At 33.1% G+C, this 24,993-nt stretch overlaps 1 protein-coding gene across 9 annotated transcripts in view; it reads left to right on the top strand.

Annotated features, from left to right (window-relative positions):
• Nucleotides 1-24,993, top strand: part of LOC146540619 (T-box transcription factor TBX2-like) — a 101,000-nt gene that overhangs the window by 73,533 nt on the left and 2,474 nt on the right. For 4 of the 9 annotated variants that reach the window (XM_085203544.1, XM_085203592.1, XM_085203575.1 and 1 more), the window contains 3 exons: nucleotides 17,206-17,364; nucleotides 18,005-18,081; nucleotides 24,858-24,988. In XM_085203544.1, the coding sequence (XP_085059670.1) occupies nucleotides 17,206-17,364; nucleotides 18,005-18,081; nucleotides 24,858-24,988 (367 nt within the window). The remainder of the gene's footprint in view (nucleotides 1-17,205; nucleotides 17,365-18,004; nucleotides 18,082-24,857; nucleotides 24,989-24,993) is intronic. The other 5 variants (XM_085203560.1, XM_085203601.1, XM_085203584.1 and 2 more) reach the window with 2 other exon arrangements.

The following is a 24,993-nucleotide window of genomic DNA, read 5'->3' as shown; positions in this document are numbered from 1 at the left end:
TTTATTTCAAAATTGAATCCATAAATTAATTGAAGCTGATGTATAAATTATTATACATCAGCTTCACGCTGTATCCCGCACACAGCAGGCAGAGGGAATCTAGTGTTAAGACACTTCGTTCCCCACTTCCCGCAAATTCGAGGCATTGCGTCTTGAGTGGCGTAACTCAACGCCAGGTTTTTGCCTTGGTACCAGAACGAAGAAAATATTAATTAAAAAATTCATTCCCACAAGTGAGGATCGAACACACAACCGCGTTACAAACACACCCTTGTATCCCTGCGCCTTAACAGCCTCGAATGACAAATTACTAAGATATTTCTCAATATATATCTATATCTATACTTATTTTTATATATAAAATCGAAAGGTCACTCACTCATCACGAAATCTCAGAAACTACATGTGCTAGGAATCTCAAATTTTGCATAGGAGTTACTTATAGGACGTAGGTGCTCGCTAAGACGGGAATTTGCAATATTCAATTTCTAAGGGGTTGTTTTTGGGGTCGAAAGTTTGTATGAAACTTCGTTACTACAAATGCTAGGAGTCTCAAATTTTGCATGGACGTCACTTATAGGATGTAGGTACTCATGGAGACAGAAATAAATAATAACATAGTTCACGCGGGTGCAACCGCGAGCGGGCCGCTTGTATGAAGATATACCTGATGCCGTATTACTTATACTAAGCGTCACACGTAAACGCATACCAGAAAGTAAAAACTGCGACAAACGAGTGTACAGACTACAGAGACGTCGTTCTATAGTATATGATGAGATATGACGTTAACTGCTGTAGGTCCTGGAGATATCTAAAATAAAAAGTAAAAGAAATAAAAAGTGGATGCCTATAATATTTTATTGACTCGACTTTTATATCTAGCCAGCCATTGAATAATAAATTGTTTATTGTTACAAAAAAGAAATATTTATATAGTAGTTTGTTTTTTAGATATACCTATGTGCATTTATGTTATTTATGTTGATAATTTAGTATTAAATTTCATTAAATTCAATTAATTTTTTATACATTTTTGTTTAATACATAAAAATAGAATCTAGAGCTAAAAGTACACAAAAAAATAATGAAATATATTTCTAGTATATTTTTACAATAAAAAAGTATAAGACCCCATGAGAAGGTCATATACCTAATCGAACTTGACGTGATCTCCATAACCCCCATATCATAAGCGCATCGATATCGAGGCCAATCAATTACTACCCCCATCCCACCCCACCCCATGGGACTTGCGTTTGATGTATAGTGTCTTATATCCTTTAGGGGATGCGTTTCCATTTTTTTAAGTTGATCAAAAGAATAACAGATATTGATAGGTCAAAAGGAACTAAGGCTACTGCTTAAATATTTTGTAAATTCTAGAAAGGGTAAATTGAAGCTGTGAATAGAAAAATATGTTATTTAAATATATAAACTAAATATTTATATATATGCTAGTATAAAATATAATACCTGAGATCTATATTTCTTGGGAATCTTATTATTAAAACAGACGACGACGACGACGACGATTGCGACTGTAAAGCTGATAGGTTATGGGTTCATTCCCACTCGAGGAATTAAAATATGTAATGTTTTCATTTCCTCACTTTAGGAGGCAACACGTGGCGTATCTCACCACTCAACACGCATTGCCTCCAGAATTCCGCGGAAAGTGGTAGAGGCTTAATGGTAAATAATGACTTCTGTCTTTCCTGCTATATGCGGGATACAGCGTGAAGCTAAAAACTCCTCTCTCAATCCCTCAAAAATGTCACCGCATAGCTACAATCGAAAGTTATGTTTTCACGGAAACTCGAGCCTATTCCGTGAATGTGTCTCAAATGGCGAGGCATCTCGAGCATGGCCGCTACACCCGTAGAACAAGTAGCTTACGTTGTTTACTATAGAAAATCTAGTTTTGTACATATTTTTTGTAAGTTGCGTAAATAACGCAGTTCTATATAAAAGAAAAGAGTTTTGTAGGTGTGATTAGTAATAAACTAGGAAAGTATTTTTAATTGATTTAAAAAAAATCTAATAAATCGAAGCGAAAAAATGAAATTAAAAAAAAACTATTTCCTCGATCACATTTTTGATTTTGATATATCTATTAAAAAGAATTATAATTATCATTTGGCTATAATATAAAAATAAATTTAAACGAGCGAAGCCGCGTTAGAGTCTCTAGTTATTTATAAAGGCGATACATTGTATAACTAGATTGTAAAAAACTAAAAATGTTATGAGTTATAGTGAAGATAAAATACATATTTGTATTTAATGAAAAATCTTTCATACAATAATTAATCGAGATTCCTATAAAAAAGTCTGTCTATATATGTATATTTTTATAGATAAAAAACATTATTTATTTCATTTTCTATGGCGTTGAGTCTATGACATAAATATAAATCGCATGGGATCTCGGCGGTGGTCCCATTAAAAATTAATTTAATAGGATGTCGTCGTAATACCATTTTACCTGCATAATTCAGTTAAGCCTAATGTATGAATAATAATTTGTATTCTCTATATTCGGGTGGGTCCGAAGAGCTGATCGGGTGTGGTGGCGAGAATTGGGTCCAGCAGTGGACAAAGGATGGTTGTTGATGATGATGATGATGATGATGATTCTCTATATTATAAAAATATTTTATAACGATATATTTTGACGGTACTTGCGCCTTTCGGTCGTTTTTAAGAGTCGCAGGTTTGAGGTCCGTGATTTTTATATGTTTTCTAAAAATATTTTTCTATTCATAATATCATTATATGTACCTATATTTTTTCACATTTAAAAATTTACTATATCTTTTTCTAGTGAACTTTTTAAAGAAAGATTTTTTATTACGATATCTTTTATATATAAAATAATAATATAAAAGAGCAAAAATACATATATTAGGTTACTAGAAAAATATACCAAGCACGTGAAAACCCATACAATATTCAACACACATTTCTTACTAAAAAACCAAAGTTCTCGCCTCAACAATTAATTATACACATTTACTTAATAGAGTTCGTTAAATTGTATTACAATAGTATAGACGACAGCAAAAATATCTTAGGAATTGTTGAAGATATTGGTAAAAACTGGACGCCATTGCTGAGATATGAACTGACGAGTTACTTTTTTATTTCATGGAAATGGCTGTTTATGCCTAGGACGTTAAATAGACATCGTCTGTAGAATAGTAATTGGTGTTGAGATGGCGCGATCATTGAAGGCTTTCTTTTAGATTTTAATAGTATAAATCAAATCAACTTCACGCTGTATAGTGGGGTAGGCTAAAGGAGCCTAGTGTTAGAACACTCTGTTCCCCACTTTTCGCCGAATTCTGGAGACATTGCGTGTTGGGTGGCGGAAATTAACTCTGCCCTTTGCCTCGACACCAGAGCAAAGAAATGAAAAATATAAATTTAAAATTAGTTTTTGATTCATTTTTTGTTAATCTATATTTTACGTTTGAGAGAAACATAAACAGAAATATTTAACCGATATTCTGCCGGGACTCTGGCCCATATCAAATCAATTCTGTTAAGTTTATAATTATTTTAAGTTTTAAATATTTAAAATCTATTTAATGAAATTTTTCGATTCTATTTTCTCTATAGTTTAACCTTATGAAATATAACTGCCGTCATTTGTCAAGGCCGTTTTAGCGCAGCTTAAAGGCACTATTTATTTAAGTAAAGCACGAGGCTGGGCTTAAAGCTCAATGCCTCAAGAATTCAGCGGAAAGTAGGCAACGGAAGTGTCTTAATTGAAACGGAGAGTTTTAACACTAAGTTCCCAAGTCCTCCCTGCTATAAACCAATGAAATATACCTATTTAATTCATACTTAAACAGATTTTACCCTATCAGCTAAAGAACAAACCTTAGCCTATAATTTCATCTGTTATGAAATCTCTGATACTATAATTACCTGTTCAACAATTAACGTTAATGTTGGCGTGACTTCTACGTACTTCTACAATTGATTTTTTTTTTACAACTAGATTATTACTTTGTTTGTATAGTAAGATATCCGTAGAAAAAAACTTTGTAGGTATATTTAAGTAATCTATTTAAGTTTTTTTTTCTATATTCATTCAGCTTCACGTTGCATTCCGCACTTAGCAAGGCAGGCAGATGGAACCTGGGAACCTAGTGTTGAGACACTTCGTTACCCTTAAGGTACTTTCGTCACACGCTTCTGTCCCTGCGTCACGACTGGCCTCATTTTCATTATTTTGGTTTTTAATTCGTATTAATTAACTATTTACTGTAAGTAACTGTTATTTTTTTAGAAATTGGATATTAGAAGAAAAATATCTATTTTTTTTTAGTAATATCCATTTGCAAAATCGGTACTGAATAATGAGTTGGGAATATTTAATATCGATATATATCTTTATTTACATTTGTTATATATAATAAAAGACCTGTCAATATTTTCTACCAAACGCTTTTACAGAACAAAAGAGAGTGTAGTGTCAATCACTATACTTGCTTACTTAGATATAAAAAAAACACTAAAGAATTGCTATAGGTATATGTCAACAAACCTAAGATCGCTTTTGCCAAGGAACCTAGGACCGCCTAGTCACATTTCTTAAAAGCAGCAATTACTATTACTTAAAACACCTTTCTTCATATTAAAAGATATCTTAATTGGAATATAAAAACTTAAATACCTTGTCCTAATTCTGGTTACGTTCAGAACAAACCAGTTCATCCATTTCAAACGGACAAACGACAGCTCCAACCAGATATATTAATAGAGACAGCTCCTAGCTGCAATACAGTTTTATAGAGAACGAAGGTATAAAACTATAAAAAATCCTTTTACCGGAGCCGCTTAAAGCATCATCGTTCAAGTATAAAATCACCGCTGCATTATTATAACAGATCTAAAGAGGACCTGGAGGACGGAACTCTTTGTTCTTCAAGAGGGATCAGTATAATTGGTCCACCATAGCACGATGTTAGTTATAATTGCTGAGCGGCGCCACTGTCTTTATGAGAGAGCTGTGCCACATTTTAATGTCTTTTAATGCATTGAAAATTGGTAGATTAAAACGGAGAGCTCAAGCAAAGTCTCTGTCGGTTTGTCTATATTTCGTAATTGTACTCGAGTGTAAGTTTGTTTTAATAGTTTTGAAGGCTTTTGTCCCCTTTTCTTTTTGCCGGTATTAATAGAAACTGTAAGGGTATTTAAGTACATCGCTTTGTAAGGTTGAAATGTGACGCGAACATTTGTTTTTAACCGATTTGTGAGAGGGATGCTGCCGACACTTATAGGTGCAGAGAAGTAATGCTACATCTTAGGTTCTTCAAGTAAACTTAACGGGGAAAAGCTCTTAGAATCGTTTGAGGTGATAATTTATCTTTTATTTCTCAGTGCTAACGTTCTCCCTATAAAAATAGCTAAACACCCTGTATTCTAAGCTTGGAGTTGTGAAATTAATAATGTAATAAATTACAATTTTATTACAATTTTTTTTATTGTTTTTATTATAGTCCACTCATTGACTTCAGTTCTATATAATAATTAGTACTAAGTTATAATTTTAACTAATTAAAATGCCTTCTCAGTAATTTTATATATATACTTATTTATGTATTAAACAATGGTTTAATTAGCCAATTGAATTAGCATATATTAAGTAACTACTGCCATCTAGCGGTGAACGGGAACAACTAGACTAAATACGATGCTTGTTATGTAATTATTCGAAAAATAAAATTATATTGATATCAATATAGATATTATAATAAAATATAATATCTAAAATACAATTATGCTTCGCAATACTCAAAAAGTCGAGGCCAGTCGTGGCGCAGGGCCACAAAGTGCCACTGTAAACGCGCGTGGTGGTGGGTTCGATCCCCACTCGAGGAAATGAATTAATTATCGAAATTTATATTTTCATTTCTTCGCTCTGGCATCGAGGCAATGCCTCCAGAATTCATCAGAAAGTGCACTCAGCACGCAATGCCTCCAGAATTCATCAGAAAGTGCACTCAGCACGCAATGCCTCCAGAATTCATCAGAAAGTGGGGAAAGAAGTGTCTTAACTCTATATTCCCTCTGTCTATTCTGCTGTGTACGGGACACAGCGTGATTCTGATTTAATTTTAATATTCAAAAAACACACACCCAATTACCACCACAAATCGTAGCACGCAAACAAAAGTGAAAACCGAGTAAATAGAATATATAAAAATATAAAAATAATCCACTTTTGTCGGCATATCAGTTTCACGCCGCAAAGGCTGTGTGCTCGGCGTGTTTGCTCCGCGGGCAAACATTAACACTTCTGTTCAGCTAAAAGGCACACCGTGCTGGTTCATCATTTTGACCTCTTTATTGAATACTGGTCCGAGCTCGTGGTTTTGCTCGTATTGTTTTAGTTATATTTAGATTTGTAGTGTTTAATTATTATGTTTATTTTCATTTTGAGGTTAGATTTACTAAATCTATAATACGTAAAGCAGCCTCTTCTTACTAGAAAGTAGCGGAAAGACGAAAAGTGGGAAACGGGAATGTGTTAATGAAAACAGAGTGATGTAACACCAGGATTAATTCGCTTCGTTTTTATTAAATTTCCCTCTGCCTCCCTGCTATTTGCGAGCACTGATCAAATATCTAGAACTAATTTTAATAAAGTATTAAAATTAGTTCTAGATATTTTATATGACGATGTTAGGTTCTATCACTGAGCGTTTATTATCTCTAAATAGACCTAAAGTAAAGAACATAGTGATTTCTCTTTTTTATATAGTCTTTATCAAACGTCGAAATATTTAACTAGATTATTTTAAAATGTGCAATTACCTCATCGCTAACCCAAATAATCTATACATTTATTATTAGTCAATTTATATAACTGACGAAATTCAGTAATACATACTTAAAATTTTTTATTCATCACAAATAAAATAATAATTTAATATTATTTTCTCCGCTCTCCAGTACGTGGCGAGTGAATGTACTCAACTTGTTTGCAGCGAGCAAACATTAACACTTGAGTTCAGATGAAAAGCTGTATTCCGAATTCATCTTTCTCCATACAACAGATACCGTTGGCCAAAACTTCACTAAATAAATACTGGTTCGTGGTACGGACGGTGCTATACTAGATTTGAATTCTGGTTTTGCTTATTTATATAGTGGAAATAATGAAAATGTAAGGAAAATCTTATAATAAGAATATCTTAAGTAATGGAGAGGCTTTTGTACAGCAGTGTGATGGTTGTGAGTTCGGTTACCACGCAGGTGAAGCGCGTTTAGCTCCAATACTTAATACAATGTCTCGAAAATCGGGCGGAAAGTGGAGAACGGAATGTCTTGACATTGAGATTCCTCTGCCTAGCCTGGTTATGCGGGTTACACCGTGTAGTAAACATTAATAGAGATAGAAATTTCCAAATAACAGTAAATTTAAAAGACATATATAAAGTTTGTGGTTTAAATAATTTCAACGCAATTAAAAAAAGACATTCCATTAATAAAAACAAGTCAATTTAATAGCGCCAAACAGTTCCTTAATATCTCAAATAACTTATGTCCCATACATTATTATACAACAGTTTTCTCCATAATATTTCTCCATAAAATATCCAGATAATTAAAAAACACATACAAATACTAGTTTAACCAAAATTTGAGTTTTAAAAAGCCAAATTGCTTCGTCCATTTTCCGCAACGGCCAATCCGGTGTTTGACTCGCGAATAAACATTTAACACTTGTGTACGGCTAAAAGGCTTCACTCGAATTGAAAACTTTGCCCCGCACTTTATTCTGTATTTGTGTATACGTTGACATTACGCTAAAAATACTGAGGAAATAGGTTTTTTATACTAAATTAAATTATTTTTAAGCATTTTTTTATTTATATTCTTCCTTAAAGATAAAAAACAGTACTAAAAAGACAATAAAATCGATTTTATTTCTGTAGAAAAAAATTATAATAGATTACTTTCATTAAGATTTAAATGATTTTGGTTGTTTAAATTAAACGATATAATAATAAATGTATTATTCTACATACGTATGTTATACGAAAAAAGATTTTTTAATTACAAGAATTGATTTAGCTCTCTCGCCATTTTTCGCTCACAGTTAATTTATTTATTTATCAACTAAAGCAAAGACATGCCAGTATTGTAAAAACAAATATTATTTCACAATCTCGTTTAATACTTTATTTACGTCAAATACCTATAAGATAGATTTTATCTAGTAATTTGTCGAAAAGCATACAAAAACCATGAAAAGTTGCCTTTATTTATTCCGCACATATACATAGGCATTGCGCATTCAGTGGCTGAACTCTACGCTCTTTGCCTTGATACCAGAGCGAAGAAATGAAAATACTAAATATTTAATTACCTCGAGTGGAGATCGAACCCACTACTACACACACGTACCCCTCCGCCAGGACTGGCCATATATATACACTATAATTTAAAAAAACACTACCCACTAGATAGCACTGCAATATTCCATTACACCTTCAATCAAATTAATATACGCATAGCGCCTTTTATGAATATTTATTTACAGATATTTACATTTAACTTATATTATAGTAAAAAACAGATTTAAATAATATTAGTTCTATGGCTGTTATTTTATAACTTCTAGCACATCTGTGTGTTGAGTTTCTAGTGTTGAGACACGTGGACCTGTATTTAAATGCCACTTTCAAGTCTGAGATCGATCTTAAGGTCTTTTTTGTCATTAATTAATGATATGTCTATAAATGAAAACGGTATCTCAACGTAGGAGTTTTTTTTTTATTGAAAGTCTTGTACATCTCGGTGGTCATGTTTATGGAAATTGGATTAGCGTCTTAAGAGCTATAATAAGCATTTTTCCAAAACATAGTATTTTTGGGTCTTTAAAAATAGTTAAAAGTAGTTTTTTTAAGTTTTAAATTATGTTTTGTCACTAGGGATAGAATTATTAGAACAACGGTATCTATTTTAAATTTTATATTTAAAATAAGTATAAATTCATTTTATATTTCTTCAATAAAATTAAAATATATGAATAATATCTCTATATTCGTTTAATTTTTATTTAAAATCCATTAAAACTGTATTACATTAATTGGACAAAATGATCATTAAGTTATATAAGTAAATAACAAATTCCAGTTATTGAAGTTTCTCGTTATCATTTATTCTATAATTACTGTAATTTTTCATTTTTAAACTTAAACTGCACGCTATAGTGGGATTAAAAGGAAATAAATTAAAAAGCTATCTGTGGAACTGCTTTCACTATCTACAAAATAAAAAAAACGAATTGCTCTTAAGTAAAAGGGACTTAAGTAAATCCACACACAAAAGGATAGGATAGGGAACCTGATGTTAAACCACTCTTCTCTCTATTTTCCGCCGAATTCTGGAATTCGTGTTGGGTGGCGTAACTCAATGCAGCTCGACACCAGAGCGAAGAAATGAAAACATTAAATACAAACTTTAAATTGTTGACAATAACAGCAATATTTAACAACATTTATTTATTATATTAATTTAATATTTACATACACTATTCAATTGCTAATAATGATATCATTAAGACATTTGTTACATTCATTTTCCCTCCAATCATTAATCATCTACTTGTCTATTATTCAAATGGAGACGAAGATTCTATATTATACAGCCTAAAGATATCGTGTTTCAGAAAAAAAAAACAAAAAAAGGTTTTAATGGCGGTCTATTTGCCCCGCGTGTTTAGTATCGGTGACTACTTTAAGCTTCCTGCTGTTTGTGATCTCAGATTATCAATCTATCAATATTGAAGATCGATGAAGGAGTAGGTGCTGAGTGTGGACTGTAAACGCGTCAGGGTGTGAGTTCGATTCCCATTTTAGGTAATGGATTATTATCTATTTATTAATATTATCATTTCTTCGCGGCGTTAAATTCCGCCACTCAAATCAAAATGCTAAAAAAATAACTTAATACATTGAATTATAATAATTAATGAATTCTGGTTATAACATTTTCAATTCAATATTTAATTATATTCTTCCAAAAATATTAACATCCTTATTTTTGAGATTATTATCGATAAAGATACAAAATTTATACGAATCGAATCGATATTAAGTACTTTTGCACCTCCATTATAACTTAAACAGTTAATCCTGTTTAATTAAAAAATATAACGGCGCCATCATAAAATAAAGTGACAGATGTAAAACGAAATATGATTTATGGCATTGCTTGTATCGTCAATATCACATTCGATAACTGGACGAAAATGTACAGGTGTAAAGAAAAGTGTTAGCGATTTAATAATATATTTAAAAAAAAACAAATAAGGTAAATATATATTTATTTATTTATATGAATTAACGCTGTCGTCTATGTGAATTTAGTATTTTCTTAATAGACCAATAGAATGTATAAGTATCTAAATCTATTTTAGTGGGGAACGAAGTGTTTTACTAGGTTCCCTCTGCCAATTCTGCTCTGTGCGGAATACGGTGAAGCTGGCAAATCTATTTTAACTAATATTATATTTATTTTTTTGGAAAAATTGTATATACCTATAAGTAATTATACTAGCTGTCGACCACATACTAAATCTTTACAAAATGCTAGTTTTCTATAATAAAAAGAACATACCAACTCCTATAGAAAAGCCATATTAAACATTATCCACACGATTACACTATCCAACAAATGAAGATAACACTAAGTTATCGTAAGACTTGAAATATTTAAAATGTAAATAAATCGATATAGAAATCTGAGAGCAAATTGCTCCAGCATCTCAGAAGTCTACTAAGATAGTATAAATATCTAAATAGTAAGAACTCGAACTGATATAGGACAGCTATAGTACAGTGTAACAGTCGTGGCCCCTTAGCTATACAATACAGCGCAGATGTTGTTAAAGGATTTCTCTCACTTAAAATTAATTTTGTGCCAATTTGCAAACTTCAGAAATATATCTCCAGGCATTTACTTCGGGGAGGCCACGACTCGTCCGTCCTACTATATCTCCATTCAAGTGCACGACAGTACCGCGGCACCTGTGTCGGCTTACATAAAAGAGAACTCGCTTTGTACAGGCGCTGCCGGCAAATATTTATTTTAATTTAGTACCCGCCCGATCGGTCGTTAATCGCTAATGGATTTGCTCCTGCGCCCGCGCAACTCGGACGCGAATCGATTGTTTGAACTTTAAATACCTTATAAAAGGTTCCCCTTTTTTATATCAATTAGCTTAATTTTAAGATGATTTAGAATTTTATGTACCTACTTAGATATAGGTTATAGAATTTTATTGGATTATTCTGGGTATGATTCATTAACAATAATTTTTAATTAACATAAAGATGAAACTGTCTTTGTAAAGAATGTTAATTTTAATATTATTGAGCCAGTCGTGGCGGTGGACACAAGGTTGTAGGTTCGATTAAAACGAGGAAATGTTTAATATTGAGGAAATATTTATTTTATATAAAAAAATCGCTTTTCAATGCCTGGGAACCTAGTGTTAAGGAATGGAGTGTCTTAACACTAGGTTCCGTGCCTTCTCTGTTGTGTTCGGAATACAACGGGAAGCTAAAAAGGAAATTATAATCGAATTATCGTTTTTTCTTCAAAATTATTATTTAATTCTCAATTTTACGTATACAAATATGAGTTTATCATTTATAACTATTATTTCTCGCTGTCGCTCACTGTCGTATTGGCCCCAATGTTTGTCCAAGCTTTTTGTGGAAAAAAGGGCATTAGTGAACCCTTTTGTTTGCGATGCTAAGACGGTTCGCGTGTCAACAGAGAAGGCAAATATTGATACATCGGCGGCTCCTATGGCGGTAATCTGGTTTAAAAAATAAAAAATATACGTATACTTACTTTTTTTGTGTTCCTCTAAATGAAGTAGGCTATGGCGTATGACTTCCATGGGAAGGTTTAATGATGCATTTTAAATTTTTATGGGGGCTATATGATCCATTTCTTCTAAGGATTGCTTGTTTTGAATTTTGTTAACATCTTCGAAGATCTCGTAATAAGAAAGACCCGTTTAGAATAAGTTTTTTTTTATAATTACCATCAATAAACAGAATATTTCAAAAAATATACCCTTGTCGGCCAGTCGTGGCGAAACTGGAGGCACAAGCGTATGACTGTAAATACTTACAGGTTGTGTGTTCGATTCCTACTCACGGGAATTGAAAAATTGAATATTTTCATTTCTTCCTTCTGGTCTCGAGGCAAAGCGCGGTGTTGAGATCTGCCATTCAATACGCAATGCCTCCAGAATTCGGCGGAAAATTACGAGCGGAGTGTCTTAACATTAGGCTCGGTCTGCCTACCCCGCTATATACACATATAACATTTCATAAAGCAGAAAGATCTAAGAGATACCCACCATTTTATATCCGTTCCATTGAAACATCTATGCACCATAAAGGGAGGGGAACATCCGACTAAAACCGATATTCGAATCAATCGATACCTGCATAAGCGACAGCCGAAATAAAATCCATTTCCTTCCATCGAATTCCGAACATTCGCAATAAAAAACTTCTATAGACTCGAATCACGTCCCGATGCCGTTCCGCGAATTAAAATCACAAAAAGCTAGAGAGAGACGGCCCAGGTCTTGACGGTGAGAGCTGGCGTACCATGCAATAGCATCCACGCCCCTATAGGTATAAAATTCAAAATAAGATTTCAAAAGGAAGTAAGTAAAAGGAAAAACAAACTGCCGCGCGCGTTTCTCTAGTTTGTTAGAGTGAGATGAGTGCGGTACGTCGGCCCCGCCCGCGGTTAATATGACTTATGGTGTGTGTTTGCCGCGCGAATTAGCCGTTTGGCGCGAACGAAGGGCGACGCCCGTCAGACGCGAGAGTGCATTCGAATAAACGATATAAACTTAATTAGATTTAATTTGAATTTTATATATTTAATTTAAATATATTTTAAATTAATATGTAAATAATATAATCATTGTAGAACGAAAATTATTGTCATAGATGAGTTCTAAATTTGAAGAAGAATGCAGTCTCTGGTGTCTCTTATAGTCTGTCTACAAACGGTTAACTGGTAGCGCCATCTAGAGCCGAATAGCTTAAACTTCAATAATTTATTAGGTCTTAAATTAATGTTTAGTATTTCTGTTTCGTATATATTATTAAATATAATAAAATAAAGACAATCAAAACACAAACAAAATATTTCCAAAAAAATTCACGTTCTCCAAACCGTTACATTGAATGGCGCTCGAGCAATTGTTAACAACAATTATAAAAAAATATTACAAACTTTTAATTGGTCGTTTAACACGTGATAGTCGATCTCGTGGATACGTCACGAATCGTAAATTGTTTCTAGATTCCGTTTAACGTAACGTCTCTATTATAGACAACAATTATATTTTAATCTGTGTAGCGTTTAGCAATTATTTTATTAACTGTTTCCGTGTCGAAACAAAAGCGCGCCGACCTCTGGCGCCATCTCTGGCTTGTTAGGCGAACCTTCGCCATTAGGGACGACCCATTAACGAAATTGCCGAATGTCGATACTAAAATTGATTAGTTATAATTATTTGTATCAATTAAAAATATTCACTTCAAATTAAATGTTTTATCCAAAAATTTAAATTGCGCAATTGTTTTCACATTTTAAAGTACTGTTACAAAACAATTTTAAGCATAATTGAGATCTATAATTTTAGAGTATAGCTATAAAAAAAACCACCGCTTTTAATATACATTGTTATCAAACTCTTGTCGATTACATTTAATCGACAAGCAAAATCATCGACAGACCACCGTGCATCCTTATTTACATATTAATTTGTTGTCCAGCCGTAAAATAAAGAAATTGGACGGATGAATAAAAGATCCGTAATTAAGGCAGGCTCACGGTACAACTATAATTTTATTTTAATGTTATCGGTTTCGAAATGAACACGTCTTAGTAGTACCGCTTCGTTAGCTTAAAATATAATGCCTCTTTTGCTTTCGTCTAATTTACGACAATGGTGTGTGATTTGTTTTTTTTAGTTTTATTTTATCTAGACATGCTTTAACAGATATTTTTTTAAAGAAATAAATTATTTTTCACTGCAAAGTGTGGATGTAGATCACGTGTTAGAGACAAAAACAATTTAAAAAAGTTCTTAAAGCAATTATTTATTAATAAGCCTCCAGAAATAGACGGAAATTGGGAACGACAAGTGGTATTAATAGGAACGGAGTGCCTTAACTCTAGGTTTCCTCTCCCTACCTTGCTGTGTGCGGGATACAGTGTGAAACTAAACAAAAAAATCGTGTAATTTAAGTTGTTTAAATGAACGACAACTAAGCGAATAGGTACTTAATTGTTTTATGAAAAAAGTCGCCGCCGAAACTCAATCTTCCACATTAAATCTGAACGGAAGCCCGCCTCATCAAATGATTTAATCGAATTAAAAGCAATTTCAACTAATACGAGTCGGGGGAAGCAATAAGTCAATAACATTTGTTTCATAACGGTCTCCCACGGTAGAGTGTAGATTTTTGTAGGGTAGGCAGAGGGAATCTTGGAACCTAGTGTTAATACAGTTATTTTTCCATTATAACATAATATTAAATATTTCCTCGATTGAAAATTGGACCCATAATTGTCGACAATTTACGATTGTATAATACATATATGTATTTTAAAATTTCTTTTGATGTAATAAATCTTACTTGGGTTACTATTATTAATTAAATGTAATTTAAGAGAGAAATGTAAAATGTTTTTATTATTTAATTAAAAGTTTAAGTAGCTCAAGTAGTTTTCAAATACCTATATATAAACATACTGACCATACTAACCAGTATGACTTCCAAAGTCATACTAGTTAGTTTTAATATACAATAACCACTAATTTATGTTTCTGCGATGGCTGACCGCCTTCATTATACAGAAAACCAAACAATAGTCACAGCAGCATTCGTAGTCGGCTTTAATGAACTCCTAAAGGATGGAATTACCAGTAAAACTAGTACTAGAAATAAAATAGTAGCTATAGTAGAACAAAAACCTTGAATATTGATGTATAAGGGGAACACAGCGCGCGTCTCTCTAGAATTTTAATATATGTTTAGCATACAAATACAATATGATTGCAATACAAAGATTCTATGACGGCACAACAATAGATGTAGATATCTAGATTATGGCTGCGTGGAATCTTTTAAATACTAAATATCATAGTGATTTACCGCCTCCTTGGTGCGAACGAGTCGGTGCATTCCTTTAGTAAATACTTAGTTTATACATTATTTATTGGTTGTATTGATGTCTCATACACTTTGTTATCTGTCCTTTGAACGTTAACTGGTTCAAGTTTTTTTTTATAATGGCTACTTCTATTGTATTATTTATGGGAGAGGATGTGAGAAAAAATACCGACATACACACTATGTCTACCTATTGTAAACATTTGTTGTCATCTACATACGATGTCTGTACTATCAGCTGTTCTGAACATGATACAAAATTGTTTTAAGCATTAAAAATAAATATATTAAGATCGTTTCTAACGTGTTAAACTATTAAACTAAACGTGTTTTAATTCACGCCGTATCCCGCACATAGTACGCAGAGGGAACCTGGAAACCTAGTGTTAAGACATTCCGTTCTCCATTAAGAAACTTCCGTTTGCTATTTTTCATGGAATTCTTGAGTCATTGCGTGTTGTGTGCCAGACTCAACGCCGTGATTTTTCTCGCTACCAGAGCGAAGAAATGAAAATATTTAATATTTCGACGGCATTGGGTGGTTTCTAAACTTTATCAAAATATAGATGTTCCTACAATTATTATTTAACAGTCTTACTAATAGGTAATAACTTAGAATTTAACAGTATTTTTTTATATAGAAGTTCTCAAACAATTTTTGAACAATGACGCTCCGCGACACCGCTTATTATCATCCAAGTTTAAGGGGCACGTAATACCCCTTAATTTAGTAACTGCGAGGGGTCAGTACTGTCATTACGCAATGAAAATACCCAAATCGGATACAACCCCAATTCACTAATATTTAACTCGCTTCAAAAACTTCTTGGGAAGTCATAAAAAAATGCGATCAAATTTCTTTTTAACTAAACGATAGCTTTCTAAGCTTATTTTTAAAACATTAGATTCAATATTGTAGGACTAGGTTATTTTACCAACCTGATTTAATACAATTCATGTATTACATATCTTTATACTAAAAACAAGAAAAGTAAAATTCATATATACCTATTGTTCAAATTATTTTGAACTAAAATACCTATATTTTTATCTAGCCTAGTTACTTACTTAAAAAACCAATAAATCGATAACTTATGCTTAGTTAACAAGAAAAAAAGCCGCACCCATAAATTAATAGCAATTCAAAAGCCTCGTTGGAAATAAAAATTATATAACAATTAGAGAAATAACGACCGATTAGGTGTACCTAAGCACCACCTTTGCCAGATCGCGATCACCTCATGACTCATGCAGTGGACAAAGAAATAATAAGGTCTAATGGCGCAAAACTTTGAACCAACCAACTTTTATAGAACTAAGTTATTATTGATGACGCAAATACTGAACTGCCTTATTAGATAATCACACGCTTTATAAAAGCTTCTATGGTTCAGTAGAAATATTTAGTATTCAATGTGGTTGTTAGTTTAAATAATATACAGGGAATATTTATTATATATGTAGATACATCCATGGTGAATGGTCTATGGTGTTCGATGAAATATAGCTTTTTAGCCCTAAAGCGAGTAAAAAGTACAGAAGAATAAAAATACAGATATTATATTTGATATTAAGTAGATTAAATATGAAATAGCTTTAGGCTTAAAGCTGCCCATTATTGGATATTCAAGAGGGTTGCACTTGACCCTAATTCGTAACAGATATCTAAAGTAAGGTCGTTACATTTTACAATGAAAAACTTGTTAACATTTTAAACTTTTCTAACTTACTTTAAAATGTTAAGAAATAAACTTCTGTTATAAATTATACAAAATAAATCTTTAAATTTTATGGAATTCTTCTTAACCGACCTTAATTCTCTAATCTCTCTCTACTTTAGGCAAATTAATAATTAAAAATATTTCTTTTTTAAACTCAATGGCGTTACATAATGAAAATTCATATAGATTAACACGAAATAAAGAGTATTTCGATCAAGTTCCTAAGCTGTTTGAAGTGTGTTACGCAGACGATCCTGAACTCGATGCACAAGTACCAGCCAAGGTTTCACCTGGTGCGTGCCAACGATATACTGAAGCTGCCCTACTCCACCTTCAGGACTTACGTCTTCAAAGAGACGGAGTTCATAGCAGTCACTGCATATCAGAATGAAAAGGTAAAAATTTTATAATGTCTTATCTTTTGAAGAATCTTACTAGTTTTATTATCTTACTAATATTATAAATTGTAAAAATTGTAAGGATAGATGTTTGGTCCACTTGCAAAAACTACAGAACGCATTTCGATGAAACTGTACAGTTATATCACTTATACACCAGAATAACACTAAGACTACAATTTATGTAAAGATTTTGTAGAATTTAGCTATTATATATGAATAAATTTAAGCGGGCGAAGCCACTTGTATGTGGCTAATATATTATAAATGTAAAATATATACTGTAGGTATATATCCTCCAAATTTTAAATGCCATCATATACAATCTAATATTGAACAAAAATACTTATTGATATTAGTACAATTGTTTGTCATATATCTTACTTACTGGGTAAGCTGTCATACTTTATGTTAAAATATTATTCTAATATTTGGGTACCAATTAATTTCTATTTAACTGACAGAAATGTAATTAAAAAAAACAATTATCGATACATTTAACACACTACTTACACTTCACTATTACTAGTACAGTAGAACAATGATAAAAACAGTATTTTTAAAATTAAAAATAAATAATAATTTGAAACGTACAGATTGTCAAAGACACCATATATTAAAAAATAATTATTTTCAGATAACCCAACTCAAGATTGACAACAACCCGTTTGCGAAAGGCTTCCGGGATACGGGAGCGGGGAAACGGGAGAAGAAGTAAGTATTTACACCTAGACTAAGTTATTAATAAGTTAAGTTATTAATTCGTAATTTCACTTCTTCGTTCTAGATAAAATAAAGTATATACCTATTGAAAATTATTTCCTATATTAAATGTAAAAATCGTTGAAAATTAATGATTTGATTCTTAGGTGAGGCCAGTTGTGGTGCAGGGGCACAAGCGTGCGACTATAAACGCTACTGGTTGTAGATTCGATTTCCGCTTGAGGAAATTAAATGTTTAACAAGTATTTTCATTTCCTCGCCAGAGCGAATATAGAGGCACAGTGCGATGTCGAATGCCTGCTGCCACTCAACGCGCAATGCCTCCAGAGTTAGGCGGAAAGTGGGGAACGGAACTGTCTTAATTTGAACGGAGTATCTTAACAATAGGTTCCCAGGTTCCCTCTGCCCACCCTGCTATATGCAGGCTACAGTGTGAAACTAAAATAAAAATGAACTGTAATAAACACATTCAGTCTTCATAAATAGAAATCAGTTATTCATTTAAGGAAGTAATTAATTTGTTCTGCAATATGAAATTATATCCATAACATCGACTCTATGTATTTACATATATATAATTGATATTAGTTTCTGTTATTGCCTAATTAGTATGGTAATTGCGTTTAATTACTATCTTCACACTATTAGTTTGTTCTAGTTGGTTGCCTCGTATTATAATATAATACATTGTGGGCACAATGTTTGTTTATATATAGGTATATGTGAGGTACCTACATACTTCCTTAGTATGGTACTTTTTTCCCATGGAATCTTGTTTTTCTAGTTTTTGCTTCACGCTTTATCACGCACAACACACAAATTCACGATTCATGCTATATGTTTTATTCCGCAGATAACAGGGTGTTTCTAAAACACTGTGTTTCTAAGACACTTACGCTCCCCACTTTCCATCGAATTCTACTGGCATTGCGTGTTAGGTGGATTGACTCTAATATCAGGGCGAGGAAAATGAAAATATTAAATATTGCATTTCCCCGAAAAGGAATCGAACACACAACCGTTGCGTTAAACCTGCAATGATGCCGCATTAACTATCGATTAAAAATAAATTTATGAAAGAAAATCTAATGAATTTATCCGATATTGCCTACTTTTACCTTTTTTCGACGTAGATCCATTTTAGAATTAACAAGTAATCTTACGTAGTGGGTAATTACAAGTTGATTCGCACTCGTTAAGTACAATTTTCCCTTCTAAGGTATCTAAGGTAACTTATGAAATATTAACACTAAATTTATCACTTTTTATCTAGTAAACATAAGTGTCTATCGATCATATTGAATTATATGATTTTTAATGCTTATATGCGGCGTACATTCATGTTTTTTCTCTATTTTTATTATTATACTAGTGGGCCCGTGCGCGGCTACGCCCGCTTGAAATAGAAATATTAATAAAGGTATTGAAAACTAAAAATTCAGTCAATTCAGTAAAACAGTTGTATAAAATAATTGTTACGGCAATTTGTCGAACTAAGTTACTTTAAACTGACATAACTTTTTTATTTCTGAACCGATTGTAATAAAATAAAACCTATACGTTTTCGGAAGCTTTCCAGAAATCAATAGTGCAAACTCATCTAAATCGGTTAAGCCGCTTCTGTGATTAGCGACAACAAACGCACAAACTAACGGACAAACAGACAAACAGACAGTTTTGGGTTTTTATATCTTCCAAGTACAGACACCGACCCTCTTACGATTTTATTATGAGTATAGATATACGTATTTAAAATAAAAGTTGTAATTTTTATGTAAACGATTCAAATTAGGCAAATTTAACTCTACATAGAGTGTAAATTTTGAAACAAGAAAATACAACGTAGGTGGCAAAAGTAAACACAAAAAAAGAGCGAAATAAATCACACCAAAAAAACACTTCACAGTTTAAATAAACTTAACATCAAATGAAATTAGCTATCTGTGGATCTCCAAATTAATTAGTACGAGTTTCGGAACGCACCCGACGCCGTTCCAAATTTAAATTAAACCAATCTGGCGCCTCCTTATTCGTGTTACGCGCTCAAACATGGCGGGTAACGGCTCAAAATGGTGGAGTCATACGACTTGGCGCTTTTTCCAACGTCTTTAGCGTGCAAGGGAGAAAATTGGGTTTCCGCGATAAAATCAGCTTTAGTTTTTTTTCTTTCGCCGTATAATTTGATAGCGGGGATGGCTTGTGATTCCGCTAACTTATTTGAAATTCAAAGAGAACTCAATTAGTGGACAGCGAATGCGGGGCATTATGTCTGTCTGTACCAGTAAGTGCCGTCTGGATCGTCAGCTTCGTATTTCGATATGCAGTATTGTTTCCTTATATTATTACTGTTATTATACAAAACAAAATTTAAGATTATTTAAAGATTTTATTACGAAGTTTTAAATTTAAATATGTTTTTATTTGAGCTTCTTAAACAATGTTAGTTTTAAACATTTGTGTTTGCTTTAATTGAACTGGGTTTATGATAGCATGAGATAAGAATAACACGCAAAGAACTTGGAAAGTTAAAGGTGCCTATTTGCTAAGCGAGCGTGTATAAAGCACTAGGTATTTGAATAAAGGAAAACCAACGCCTACGTGTTTCTTTACGCTTGTATACGATTTGGATCTCGTTTTTTTAGCTTCATAGTAGGCAGAGGGAACTGAGGAACCTAGAGTTGGCTTTTCCCCGCTCTCCGCTGTATTCTGGAGGCATTAAGTGGCGGAACTCAATGAAGCGCTTTTCGACTTCCTAATTCTAGAAGTAATCGAAAAAGAGGAAATGAAAGTATTAAATATTTCGTTTCCTCGAGTGGGAATCGAATCCAAACATAGTCGCATGCTTGTGCCCCTGCGTCACGACTGGCTTAGTTTATTATGCCATATATAAAATTCTATTAGACAACGCCAACTCGCTCCCACCTTTTATATTGACAGAATGCCAAATAGTCGCTGCTTGTGTAGGCAAGTAAATAATTCTATTTAAAATTATAATATTTATTTTAATCTACTTGGACTAAGTAAGCTTCAAGGCACATCTAAGACCTTATGCGTATCTTTTGTTATCGGATAATTAATTCAAGAAACATTGTTTCGTATACATTTGGTCAGTTTAACATAAACAAAACGGTGTGGAAAAGCGTGAAAGGCCAACTTTTGTCCATTCCGGAAGTAACATCAGTGTTTTAAAGGGAGGCAGGAAGGCATCTTTAATTCGCTTAACCAACATTTTGCACCGGAACAGTCGCAGCGTCCGAATTACAGGGCGTATGCCGGAAACTCATCTTTTCAAAATGGCCGCCGAGCGGAAATGGCTAGAAACGTGGACGTTTTGACAAACATTTCGTGAAAGGCCCGAGAACGAGAATGTTACAGCTATAGAGATGTTCTTGCATGAAGAAATATGAATTGAGGCGGTCGTTCTGTCCAAATTGTACTATTTTTATTGTAATTTTTTAGTTAATTTCTAAATATATAATATACTAGCGGCCCGCTCACGGCTTCGCCTGCGTGGACTACTTTATTGTTAATTATTATTTCTGTCTCCATGAGTACCTACGTCCTATAAGTGACGTCCATGCAAAATTTGAGACTCCTAGCACTTGTAGTTTTAGATTTCGTGATGAGTGAGTGACCTTTCGATTTTATATATATAGATAGGTAATGTACCTAAATGTATCTGAGGCCAGTTAAACGCGGGCGTATAATTATAAACGTGACAGATTATGGCTTCGATTGCCACTCGAGGAAATGAGGTTTTTGATATTTCGATTTCTTCGCTCTGTCGAGGTAAAGCGCGGCGTTGAATTCCGCTATTCATGACGCAAAGCCTCTAGAATTGATTAAGAAAAAAATCAAGGAAACGGAGTCTCTTAACATTAATTTCCTCCTACAATGTATTGCAATGCAATAAGAATAAGGATGATTCTACTATTTAGACAACATTAATAGTCATATATTTAAAAGTTAAAACTATTCTCACCATTCAAACTACAGCGTAGAGTATAATTATTCTTTATGTTATCTGCATTCTTGTGGAAAAGGTCAGCTTTGATGTCCATTAATCGACTGGACTAATTAGTGCTGGCAACTTAGCTCGTTTTACTCATGTTCTAACACGTCAAATGTCACGCATGACGTGAACAGTGTCTTGTATGTTTATTGTCTGTGTTTAAACTTTTTAAATCGCTTTTTTTTGTAAATGTAATTGAAGGTTATATATTTTTTAAATTTATTTATGAATTAAATAGTTATTTATGAGGCCAAACGTGGTGGGTACAAAGTGTAATTGTAAACACGACAGGCTGTGAGTTCGATTTCCGCTCGAGGAAATGTAATATTTAATATTTCCATTTTCTTTTCGTGTCGAAGCAAAGAATGGAGTCCACTCAACACACAATGCCTCCAGAAATCGGTGGAAAATGAGAAACGGACTTAACACTTCCTGCCTTGTCTACCCCGCTGTATGCGGGATACAGCGTGAAGCTAGAAAATAGGTCCTAAAATCTTAACTCAATTAAAAGGATAACACCTATAAGAAAAAGTATTACATTTATAGGATATTAACTGAGTGACAATTCACTCAATCATAATGCCCGAGTAAACCCGTGTCTTAGAATATTCAATAAAAGAGGGGTTACAAAATGCATCGTTTTTTTTTGGGGATAAAAAATTTTGGTAAAATTACAGAGCGAGCCACCCCCGTACAGTTTACATTGTAACGTGAACACCCTAATGCGCGGTTTAAGTTAGGGTTGTAGAAAACTCGATTATTTTGTGTAATTTTTTAACTTAATTATGTCTAATAAAAATAAACTGAGTTAATGCTGATTTGGAGTAGATATAAGTTAGTTTTCTAAAAAAAAATTGTATAGAAAGAATTAAAATAAATATAAATCGTAAGAATTCACTGCAAAATGGGGGTTTTATGTTTTTTATTTGACATATGTTTCTTATTAAAAGGTTTGTAATTTTAAATATATTTGATTAAAAATAACTAGATAAGTAAATAAGAGAACTCTATTTTTCGTTTTGCTTCTAAAAAAACTCAACAGCTATTAACTGTTCTAACGGGAATATTACTTTTCCATGACAATTATTTGAAATTTAATTATTATAAAGATATTATAACACCTTAGAAAAAAATTACAAATTACAATAAGACATATGTTTGTGAATTAAAAGCCAAAAGTATAAATAAAAACATTCCAACAATAGCAATAAATTACTGTGTAACAGATAACGTTATGTCAACCCTAACATCTATAGGGTGGCACAAATTAAATTCTATCAGTTGGCGATGAGATGAGTTAATAAAATGAATTTAGTACGGAACCCCGGTAATCAGGGGCGAGCGGTCGCGGATACCAACCGACTAGGGAAGTAGGGACGAATTTAGGGATCAACGAGACAATGGACAAAACGTTTGTTTTGCAGACAACGTAATTGGGCGATGGGGTTAGGACGATTTTGGTCTTTTATTTCGTAAACGACGATTAAGGTATTGTGGTTCGATTGGTGAATGTCCGAATTAATGTGCGGTTTTTCCGTTTGAGGAATTGGTATTTGTAAGCAATTTTTATGCGGTTTGAAAATTCGGCGAAACGTAGGGAACGGAGTGTCTTAACACTAGATTCCCTCTGGCTATCCTTCTACATGTATGTATGTGTATGTATGTGATGTATCCCGTACGCTGAAAACAAATACCTGTGGCCTGGTCTTTGTGGTCAAGTGAAAGTAACCAGGAGTTATGAAACATTTTAAGAATCGTATGGAAACGCTTAACATGTATTAAAGCCTGTAGAAATGGAATTCTTAATATCTTCCAGAAATGGAATTCTTAGTTATTCAAAAAGATTTTTTCCATTTAAACCAGTTTAGGTATTTACTGTGTTAGGATACCTAGATTTATGCTTCGATCCGATTAGATTGCATACTGGTCCTCGTTCCTCGTGTAAACATATGTAGGATTAGGCTTCTATACCACCTCTTGAGAAGAGCTTATATGAAATATTCTGATAATACCTAAAAACCGCAAGTCATCTATCTTTGAAATATCCAATATATATGAGACAAAAAGAAGAAGAATTCGTTTTTTATTCACACAAAAAGATCAATGTCATATAATTATTAAAAAAACGCAAGGAATCGTCTCGATCCGGATAAGAATAGATCGTAAACGAGCAACAATTTACTTCCCAGCCGTACTACGTAATAAACGGATCATTGGGTTCCTAAAAAACTTCCAATAGGTACCTTTTGGTGACACGTTCGACATTGAAAGGGCGAAGTTTCGGCACTATCATTAGGATATGATTAACCTTTAGCGGTCGAGGGTCGGGAGCTATTAGCCGAAATGTCAACCACTTGACACCCCCTGCTCGGGGTTGGTATTCAGAATGGATTAAATTTTTGGTCTTTTAAGTATGTAAATATTAATTTGCCTTTTAATCTACACCTTTTGTCAATATATTAAGATAATGCAAGTTGAGTTTTAATTGATTTACTCGGGTTATTGATGGTTTGAATAAGTAAGGAGATTGGAATATAAAAAAATCTAAAAATGGATTTCCTATATCTTTTCGCTAATATGTCTAACACGTGTTAAAAGTAGGATTTATTATAATAGAAATTGTCTGGAACGAAAGAAATGAAGTTTTTACCACTAGTTACAACTGTAAGAAATGAAATGTAATTTAAACATATCACTTGTTTTTTTTTTATTATCATAAATCAAAGAAATTAATTCACAATGATAACACGAGTAGTCTGTCCGTGTACCGCAGGCAGGCGCTGCTGACGGCGCGGTCCGACACGCGGGAGGACGACGACGAGAGGCCCCTCGATGTCGGCGGGCCCTCCAGCCCCCCGCCGCCTCCGCCGCAGCACACCAGTAGCTGTAAG

Source organism: Heliconius melpomene, chromosome 2, assembly GCF_056956725.1.
Source record: "Heliconius melpomene rosina isolate 202511_hmr_F chromosome 2, ASM5695672v1, whole genome shotgun sequence".
Taxonomy (NCBI): Eukaryota; Metazoa; Arthropoda; class Insecta; order Lepidoptera; family Nymphalidae; genus Heliconius; species Heliconius melpomene.
The sequence above is the reverse complement of the archived record's forward strand: the minus strand, read 5'-3'. Positions and strand labels throughout refer to the sequence as shown.